General features: G+C 47.9%; 1 protein-coding gene across 1 annotated transcript; it reads left to right on the top strand.

Moving 5' to 3' along the window:
• Positions 1 to 1,153: 1,153 nt before the first annotated feature.
• Positions 1,154 to 9,527, top strand: TEX35 (testis expressed 35; the record flags this gene model as incomplete). Its single annotated transcript, XM_080647807.1, is given in 10 exon segments — positions 1,154 to 1,192; positions 1,926 to 2,025; positions 2,028 to 2,055; positions 2,057 to 2,081; positions 2,589 to 2,657; positions 4,201 to 4,257; positions 5,165 to 5,224; positions 8,650 to 8,714; positions 8,931 to 9,123; positions 9,480 to 9,527. Coding segments are annotated over 10 exon segments (684 nt in total).
• Between the last annotated feature and the right edge of the window lie 913 nt (positions 9,528 to 10,440).

Below are 10,440 nucleotides of genomic sequence, written 5' to 3'. Positions count from 1 at the left end.
GTTTCTGGAGTGTCATGCTCAGGCCTTGGGGTTTTTAGAAAGCTGTGAGAGGGTGAGGGGGGCTCGGAAGCTCCCCACCACTCCCTCCCTCCCCACACTGAGCAGAGTGACAGTCATATTCTCCTTTGGTTGTGACAGAGTAAGAGCAAGGGCTGTCACAGGTTGGGGGCTGTGAAATAACCCCCAGGAAATACATCAGAAAGGCCGCAGGTGGCTCCCCAGGAAGTCCCAGTGCTCGCAGCCTCTGGAAGGACAGGCGTGGACAGGCGCAGACAGGGCTGGAATGGAGGGAGGTGTGAGGAGTCATTGCGAGGTGTGTTGTGGCACAAACTTCACATGCAGTCTGCGCTGGTTCCTGTACCCCTGTGCTGTCTGTCCTCTATTCCCAAACTGGCCTTTTCGGAAGCAACTAGTATTCTTTAGAATCCGCCCCTCCCCCCGCCCCCCCCTTCCCCGAGGCTTCTCACCTTTAGCATTGACCACGGGTGACCTCTTCCAGGATGATGGAAGAAGCAGGGCAGAGACTGGTGGTGGGGAGAGGGGACAGGGCCAGCCACACAGTCAGACAGGGAGTCAGATCTCATCCTGCCGAGACTGAAGCCGCCCCCGCCCCGGTCCCCCCAACAGAACAGAAAAACCCAGGTTAGCATGGTACCTGCACCTTGGACCAGAGAGGCTTCTCAACCCAAGACAGCTTCCAGTCTGAGGGAGGGTGCATCCACGCCAGGAGAGCGTGGCAGAGGGAACTGCGTGGGCTCTGGAAGCCAGTGTGCGGGCAGACCCCTCCTCCGGTCTCCTCAGCAGGGAGACGAGCCTGCGGGGGCGGAGCCAGCAGTTCTTGCTGCTCCTGAGGTGTGCCTTGTGCTTCGGCCAGAGCAGGCACGGTCCCTCAGGGTGGACTTTGCAGGACACCTTCCCCCACGCGGCAGTCAGACCTGAGTCCCTCATCTCAGCGGCCAAGGCGCCCCAGGCTCAAAGCTGTGCTGACACTCCAGGATGGCATGTGGGTCCTGGGCATTGTGACCTCAGCTGCTCCACACACAGAGGTGGTCACCCGGCCCTCACCTGGGCCTGTAATCTGCATAGGACAGTGGCCTGGTCACAGGGCCCGTCGTGGGGAGGTTGGGAAAAGAACACTCTGGCCTCCTCCATCATGTCGGCCAAGAGGGCAGAACTGAAGAAAGCAAACCTGGTAAAGGAGAAAGAACTGGACCCTGGGGGGCCTCTGAGCCCCCGTGAATGGAGGTGGGGTGGGGGTGGGTACAGAGACCCCCTGATGACTGCTGGGCTTCTCTTTCTCTGTCTGAGCATGAAGTGACCACTTAGCCCAGAAGGAGGGTGGGACTGATTCCTGGCCTCGGTCTGGGAAGGAAAGCAGCCTTGGCTGGCTCCCTCGGGGACAAGGACACATAGTCCCGAACCCCACCCCTATTACTCCTGGGGGCGTGACCCCACCCAGGCCTGCGCCAGGCCCGCATCTAATGGGCATGTCTAAGGTGTACAGTAACTTTATTATATAAACATAATTCTCTTCCTCACTTTACAGAGGAGGAAACGGAGGCCAGAAAGACTAAATAACTTGCCCACGTTGGCATGGCCAGTAGGGAGGACAGCTGAGATTAGAAGCTGAGTCTGCACTCCTGAAATAGTACTTATGTGGCTTCTGAAAGTTCCCGTAAAATTCCTCTCCACCCAGGCACCCCCAGCAGGGAGAGAGCTGCCTACTGAATGGGCAGGCGATGCTCATGAGAGATGTGTAACAGCAGGACAAAATTGGAGTCGTCCTGAATTGGGGGCTGGGGGACATGTAGGCCTGGGCTCAAGCACAGTTGGACAGGCAGGGCCGGATGAGGGTCCTCCTGTCAGGGCCGGGGGGGTAGCCACCCTGGTCCTGATACCTGTATCCCAACTGCCTCTCTCCGCAGAGCAAGAACTACAAGGCAATTTGCCTGGAATTGAAGCCAGAGCCGATCAAAGTAAGAAGCTCTTTTGAGCCCATGCCAGCACCCAGGCCTGAGAGCCGTGGGAGCTGACCTGGAGTCAGGGGTCATTCGCTTTGCTGTGGCCAAGACCTGTCCCAGGTGCTGGGGGTACACTGAGAGAGAGACAAGCTCTCTGCTCTCATAGAACGACACAGTAGTAACTAATCAGATAAATGCACAAATCAGGAAACAAAATCAGTAGTGTTAGTGCTATGTAGAGAATTAAAACGGAGATCTGACGGGGAGGCTGCTGTAAATCAGGGGCCAGGATAGCCCTCTCTGAGCTGAGAGCTGAAGGAGGAGACGCCGGCCCCTCAAAGTCTAAGGAAGAGCACTGTAGGTCGAGGAAGCAGCTGTGCAAAAGGTCCTGAGGCAGGAGTGAGCCTGGCTGTTCAGGGACAGAGCTGAGGCCCAGGAAGGGAGTGGAATGAGAGGAGCTCGGAGAGAATTGAAGGATGGAGGAAACGGCTGCACAGGCGGGGCCACCAGCTCCCCTCTGTCACCCTGGCTGGTAGGGAGGAACAGAAACTCGGGGTGATCTCTCCTGCCTTATCTACTCCACACCTGCAATTTCCAATACCCTGTGTTTCTGGTTTTAACCAACAGACATATGAATACAAAGGAATTAAACCAGAAGGGCCATTTACCAAAACGGGAGGGACGAGGGAGCTAAAGGTAGGTCTTTAAACCCCGGCTACTAGGGTGGGGTCAGCCTAGTGAAGGGGGGCTGAGCAGCTAAACAACTCCCATGGGGGATAAACTGTGACTCCATTCTCTTTAGTTATTTTGGTTTGTTTCCTTTAACTCCTAATTGTGAAACTAGAGTCCCAGTGCACAAATCTGTGCACCAGTGGGGTCCCTTGGCCTGGCCTGCGAGATTGGGCCGAAACAGGCTCTCAGACATCCCCTGAGGGGTCCTGGATTGCGAGAGGGCACAGGTCAGGCCAAGGGACCCCATGCAAGGAGGTTGGCCAGCTAGGGAGGGACTGTGGAAGGGCTCCAGGGCGTGTCTGGCCCATCTTGCTCAGTCCCAATTGGTTGGACCCCAGCAGTAAGCTAACCTACCAGTCAGAGCGTCTGCCCCCTGGTGGCCAGTGCACGTCATAGAGAGCAATTGAGCAGCCTTAGCATATCATTAGCATATTATGCTTTGATTGGTTGAATGGACAACCAGACGACCAGATACTTAGCATATTAGGCTTTTATTATATAGGATAATTTCAGACTTACAGAAAAGTTTAAAAAAATGACACAATGAATTCTAAAATACCCTTTGCCCAGATTTCCCAAATGTTGGCATTTAATCATGGTTCTTGCCCTCTATCTCATATATGTATATATTCACACACACATACACAATAAATATATATTTTTTCTGAAACATTTGGGAGCATGTTTCTCTCAAATTTTGGTGTAAATTTCCTAAAAACAAGAACACTCTCTTATATGGCCAGTAATATTATCAAATATCAAAATCAGGAAATTAACTTTGACACAGTATTCATCTACTGCCTTTATTCTAATTTCAACAATGATCTCACTAATGTCTTTCATAACAAGAGTATTCTGGGACCCAATCTTGGATCACACGTTGCATCCAGGCTCTGTGTCCCTTAGTCTCCTGTCACCTGGAATGGTTCTTCAACCTTTATCTCTTGGACACTGACATATTTTAGGATTAGAGACCATTCATTTTGTAGGATGAGCCTTATGTGGGGTTGTTTGTATATTTTTGGTGGTCATATCCCAGAAGTGTTGAATGCACATGATGTCTGGATGTCCCACTCCCTGTTTTCTTTCTTTCTTTTTTAAAACATATTTTTACTGATTTCAGAGAGGAAGGGAGGGAGGGAGGGAGGGAGGGAAAAAGAGAGAGAGAGAGAGAGCAAGGAGACAGAGAAACATCAATGATGTGAGAGAAACATTGATTGGTTGCCTCCTCCATGTCCCCTGCTGGGGATCAAATCCACAACTCCAGGCATGTGCCCTGACCAGGAATCGAAGCATGACCTCCTGTTTCATAGGTTGATGCTCAGCCACTGAGCCACGCCGGCTGGACTCTTCTATTTTCTCAGTAGCTCCTTTCTCTCCTCCCTGATGGGAAATCTCTCTGTCCTTTCTTATCCACACCCCTGGATCTTTTCTTTCCTCCTTTGACACTTCCCCTTCCATCCAAGACATTTCTTTACTCTTCCTCTTCCCAATTTTATTTCCTCAGAATGATCTCAGGGAGGTGAGGGAAGAGCTCAAGGAAAAGATGGAGGAGATAAAACAGGTAACAGGATGGGACTTTCCAGAACTTGAAGGTGAAGGATAGCTTCCAGGAAAGTGCAGTGCCTGACTTTGAACAGCGATGAAATCACGAGTTGCATGGAGAAAGCACTCCAATGAACTCAGCCCAAATCCCCTAGAGCACTGGTCGGCAAACTCATTAGTCAACAGAGCCAAATATCAACAGTACAACGATTGAAATTTCTTTTGAGAGCCAAATTTTTTAAACTTAAACTTCTTCTAACACCACTTCTACAAAATAGACTCGCCCAGGCCGTGGTATTTTGTGGAAGAGCCACATTCAAGGGGCCAAAGAGCCGCATGTGGCTCACAAGCCGCAGTTTGCCAACCACTACCCCAGAGCATTTCAGTGTTGGGCAGCTTAGGATATCTACTAGTATTTGTTTGATGCTTCAACCCAATGATTGAGTGATAAGGACTCCTAAGGTGTCTTAGGGATAAGGTTGGGGAGATATAACTTTAGTGACAGAGAGGGGCTGATTGGAATTTGGGGTAGTCAGGGACCAGTTCAGTTCTTCTTACTCACCTCCCCTTAGCAAGCTGCAGAGCAAGACCTCCCCTCTTGTTTCCCTGATGGGCCCACCTAGAGCATCCTTACGAAGAAGGGGAATGCTCACGCGAGAAGGTGTCACTGAAGCTGTGGTCTGAGCTCCACACGGAAGCCTGGCAATGGCCAGACCTAAGTTGTGCCAAGGCTGGTGGTGGTGCTGACTAGATACTAACTGCACCCTAGTCCCTTCCCCGACCCCTTGAGAAGGAAGTGGCTTTAATGGGCCATTAGTTCATTTCTTGAGCTTCATCCAGCTCACTCCAGCAGAGCAGCTGCTGCCCTTTGCTTAAAATGACTCCACAGTCAGTAATATAGGCTCTGCGCCTTTCTTCCTTGTTAGATAAAATGTGTAATGGACAAGGATTTCGATAAACTCCAGGAATTTGTGGAGATTATGAAGGTAAGCATTTACATGGGCCAGTACCATCCTAGGATTTGTGGAAGGCGATACCAGGCCCTGCCCCAAATTCTATTGCAAGGAAGAATTTACAGGTGAGTAACAAGCTAAATGATAACTGCATGTCACTTTATTAAGAGTTTAGAGATGTGAGTGATGAAGGTAGGCTGGAGTAACCAGAAAAGTCCTGACAGAAAAAGTGAGTCTTCAAGGTGAGCCCTGAAGGCTGCATTGAAGGCTTAATGCAAATCTAACCAAAAGCCTAATAAGATTATTTTTGAACTCAGCAGTCACCAAGAGGATCATAGATATTGGAACCGTGGTTCTCAGACCTTGGTGTTGCAGAATCACCAGCACAAGTAAACACAGCAGAGCCCGAGTCCTATTTCGATGGGACCTGCAACTACCCCTACTGGATATTGAAATTCATAATAAAGCCATAATAATCAAATTAAGGTGGGACAGCCCCAGGATAACCAGCACAGAGAACCCCGGAAGAGCCTCTCTGCCTGGGTACAATGAGGATACTTGTGAGGATTCCTAAAACCCATATGCCCAGGCCTAGGCCCAGATTAACAGGCTGGGGCACAGTTGAGATACTCGCCCCGGATGAGAACCTGGTCCTCAGCACTTCTGCAGTAGCTACTCACCTGGCTGCACTCACCTGAACTGTGGCTCTGACCTGCCCACTCATACCCAGGCCGTACCCCATAACAATTGCATCAGAACCTCTTGGGATGAGGTCCAGGGTCAATAGTTTTTAAAGCTCCCCATGTGATTCCGTTGTACACTAAAATTTGGGAACCTTCCTCCCATCTCTATAAAATTTAAAATACAATGAAGATTTTTTTAAAGGTCAGCGAGAAGGAAAGGGTTATGTAATATTAACATTGCTTGACTATATGAAGAAAAGACTTAATTCACTTAACGCTGTAAACTGAAATAGTCTACAACGTGAATTTAAATATTAAAAAACAATGAGAAAGTGTGTATAAGTATTTAACCAGATGTTCTAAGCATAAATACAATGGAATAAATCACAAAAGAAATATTGATATATTTAACAATATTAAAAAATTTGAAATTATCACAGAAAAGCACCATAAACAATTGAAAAGCAAACAACAGTTTTGGAGAAACAATTGTTTTTTCACAAATGTGATAGGCAGAAACAACAGGTTTTTTATCTGCAACATATAAAGTTTACACAAATCAATAAGAACCAAATAGAAAAATGAGAAAAGGGCAGGAATAGATAGTTCACAGCAGGGAATATAACTAAAAAGCAGTAAACATTAAAAGAGTTTACCTCATGGGTAATCAAATAAATGCAAATGAAAACAATGATTAGATTGTCACATTCAAACAAGCAAAGTTTTAATTTATGACAATTATAGAATAAGATAGGAATGCTTTTGTACTGCTGCTCAGAGTTCAAGTTTGTACAAAACTGAAAAGGAATTAGACTGTAGCTATCAAAAAGCATTTAAACTCCTTGACTTATCAGTTTCACAATTTTAACAGAAAAATAGGCAAATAAGTTATGGTATGTTCATATGTGGAAAATTAGGAACTATTAGAGTCAGTGCTTAGGAAGAATGTTGTAATGAGAAGTAAAATAAGCAAGATACAAGGCATGTGTACAGGCTGATCTCAACTAAATGGGAAAAAGTAGGTAAGTGAACATACAGAAAAAAAGACTGGAAAGAAATATACCAAAAGGGCTATTGTTATTTCTAAATGATGACAATTTTTTCTTTTATATTCCTCTGTGTTACCCAGATTTTCCGCAAAGGGCATGTGTTATTTCTGTGGTAAAATGCAAGCACAGTGAGTGTTTTGTTAGTGGGTAGGACTGGGCATGAAAGGCACACAAAGGAGGCTATTTCGGGCGTAGGCACAGCTTGTGCACAGCATGGAGGCAGGAGGAACATGAAGCGTATCACAGTCAGTGGGGAGATCAGTCATAAAAGTGGGATCATTTGGGGAAACTGTGAGAAATAAAATGGAAGGGGCACGAGGAAGTGGGTAATGAAGGCTTTTGAAAGACAGGCAGACCGGCTGGGACTTGGCTATGTAAGCGGTAAGGGGCCTCTGGAGATTCTTAATCAAAGAACATGCTAGGAGCAGCATTTCAGAAAGCTGAGCCGGCAGCTGTTTGCAAGGTGGCCTGGGGACCCTGGGGAGCAGAGAGGGGTCATCTGGAGCAAAAATACCTGATAGGAAGCCACATCCAGCTCAAGGTGAAGAAAGCTGGACCAGGTGTAGGAATAGAAAGGAAAGGATGAATCAGAAAGATGCATCAAAGGAAAAACAACATTCTTGGTGACCGATTCAATATAGAGAATGAAAGACGAGGAAAGCATCCATGATGACATCAAAACCTTAATTTGTGTAATTAGAAGAAAGTGGTGACAGTGACCGGTGGTTGGGAAATAGAACTAATTTAGAAGAGAAAATGAGGTCAGTTTGGGATGTGAGGAGTTTGAAGTGGTGGTGAGACTTGTAAAAATATGGGATGTTTGACTCTGGTTTTTTGGACCCAGGGAAAATTTTGACTTCAAGGATATTTTAACTCTACTTATGAATACAAAATTTATGCTAACATTTAAAAATGCTTTTCAAGAAGGTATTTTTTGAAATCATCTCCACCCAGACAGTTTTTACTACAGTTCAGTAAACTGTTTCCCAATCTTTCATTTTTTTATTAAAATTATTTTCCTCAAAATAAATTATTTTTCATTTACACTTTATGATTTTTGATCCAACCTAGTTATGTCAATAACAAATATTGTCTCTGATAACATCTGCCATTTCAGAATTTCTTTTGTGACCGCTATTCCTATTTAGTTCTCCCAGGTCAATTTATCTAAACTTTGCTGAGATTTTACTATCCTTTTAGTTCTTAGTAAATAATAAATGGGAGGTGCCATTTGAGCTACTATCAGTTTTGTGTTGTATTGACCATTTCTGCCAGAAATTGGGTAAAAGATGGAGCAAACAAATATGAAATATCTGGGTGTGTGGCAGGGCCAAACGTTGGGTCAATGTGTCTTTGCGGTAGGGGGTGTCACACAATTTGTTTTCTTGGTTCTGCCATTTTATAGTCATGAACCAAGGCCGGTAAGGGTTTCATCTAAGTGTGAGTTCAGATAAATCACTTCCTGGCCTCTGACTCACCTGGAGACTTTAGACAAGCCCCTGATGACTCTGTCTATTGCTCAGCCTAATCATGGAATGGGGGAGGGGGAAAAGGAAGGCAGCCCATGTCAGCTGCACCTCATAAACTCCCCCACCCAAGGCTGGTGAGGATTCTGAGGAAGTACAATGCTGAGGTGTGATCTCTGAGTGATTTACAGAAAGGCAGGAGGAGGGGACTTCAAATGCCCTTCACGATGTAGAGTCTAGCTTTGAATTCTCTCTTGAAGGAAATGCAGAAGGATATGGATGAAAAGATGGATGTTTTAATAAATATACAGAAAAACAGCAAGCTGTAAGTATAACCTGCACCCATCTCTCCTCGTCCCTAAAGAATCTCCCCCTTCACGTTGCTAAATGTCCTCGGTCTTCAGACCCTCTGAGGAACTGTCTTGCTTTCTGTGGCCCCAATGGCTTGGAGTCAAGGCCTTCCACGGCCACCCGTGCTATGGGTATCTCCTTGTCATGTTGGAACTTGTCTCCCCAACTCTGCTCCTCCCTGACTCCCCAGTCCCCTTAGAAGAGGACCAAAGGAGCATCAGGAACTCAGGCAGATAGGAAAGCCTGACACAGATTCACAGCACCGGCTCAAGAAACTGGAGGGAGTTGAAGGAGCATCGCTTTCTATTCACAAGAAGAATATGGCACTACAGAAACTCAAAAAGGACCCACTGGACTCCCTTCATCAATGTGGGACCTGCTATGTGAGTGAAGCTCGCCACCCGCCCCCCTCCGCTGGGGAGCTGTACCCTGGGCTCCTGCTGTTGCCTCCCCTCCCCCTGGGCCTTCCTGACGGAAACCTTTGGCCGTAAGGATTGCACCCCTCTGCGGTCCCGGGGAGGCCCTGGAGCCTGAAGTCCTCTCTGGAGTCTTGCCCTATAGGCCTGGGGAGAGTCCTAAGTCATGACCAAGTAGGTAGGACTCAATCCTGGATGTGTCTGCCCCAAGTGCCACTGTATTGTTCTGCCCTTTCCTATAGCAAAACTTGAGGTGCCCAGCAGTCTGGCCATCTTGGACCAGGGAAAAATGATCTTTCTTGTGCTGTTTCTATCCTCTACAGGAGAAATGTATGTTGTGTGCCCTAAAGAACAACCACAATCAGGGGTAGGTAGATCCATACGAGATGTGCCTTGTCTCAGTTGGGTGCCCCGTCATCCCCAAGGCAGAGGCTCAGGCTGCATTTGCATCAGACCTTACCTGTGCCCACGCAGGCTCTGCCCCCACCACATCCACTCAGTCTTAGAGAACGTGGCACCAGGAAGGAGGATTGGGTAGCCTAGCCTGGAGGCAGCTGCCTGGAGGTTCCTGTGGAGGGGAGGGTGCTCGCCAGCTGCTGATCGGACCTTGCCTCAGATTCCTGCCTTTCTCCCCATCTAGCAGGAGACCACACCAGGGCTGGGCACCCTCCTCATCCTTGGCATCTGGAGCTGCATTCTGATGTATCTGTGCTTCAACCTCTACATGATCGAGGTCATGCTTCCAACTTAGTGCTGCCACGGAACCCACCAGAGCACCAGTTCATCCTCCCCCAACTCCTTGAGCTGCACAGTAGAGGCTTGTTGCCCCTTCCATACCACCCCACCCCAGGCCTCCCGCCACCCGGATTAAAATCTTCATTGAAAGCCAAAGGGGGTGTTGCCAAACTCGAGTATGCAAAGAGTGTCACTTCCTTTGTTCTCCAGTCCCTCTTCCCGCTCCCTGGTGGATTCGTGGGAAATTCTGTCTTGTCATCCTTGGGGTCATCCCCCCTCCCTATTGTCTCCCTCTGCTCCACCTTATTCTGCACAGGCCCCAGGTCAGAAGAGAGGGGAGGCCTTGGAGATATCAAACACCTTCCTGTGTAGTCACGGGAGACACCCCCACTGCCCTATGCAACCACTCCCTCCATGTTTGTGGCTCTTGCATTGTATGTGTGTGTTGAGGGAAACCTGAGAGTTTGAGGTAACGCGGGGAACCCCCAGAGTCTAGTGTGCAGGAGCACTCAGGACCCGGTGCTCAGTGGTCACCTTGGGCACTGAGGA

The sequence above is a fragment of the Plecotus auritus genome (genome assembly GCF_963455305.1).
Source record: "Plecotus auritus genome assembly, chromosome: 12".
Lineage (NCBI taxonomy): Eukaryota > Metazoa > Chordata > Mammalia > Chiroptera > Vespertilionidae > Plecotus > Plecotus auritus.
This window is presented reverse-complemented; position numbering and strand designations above follow the sequence as displayed.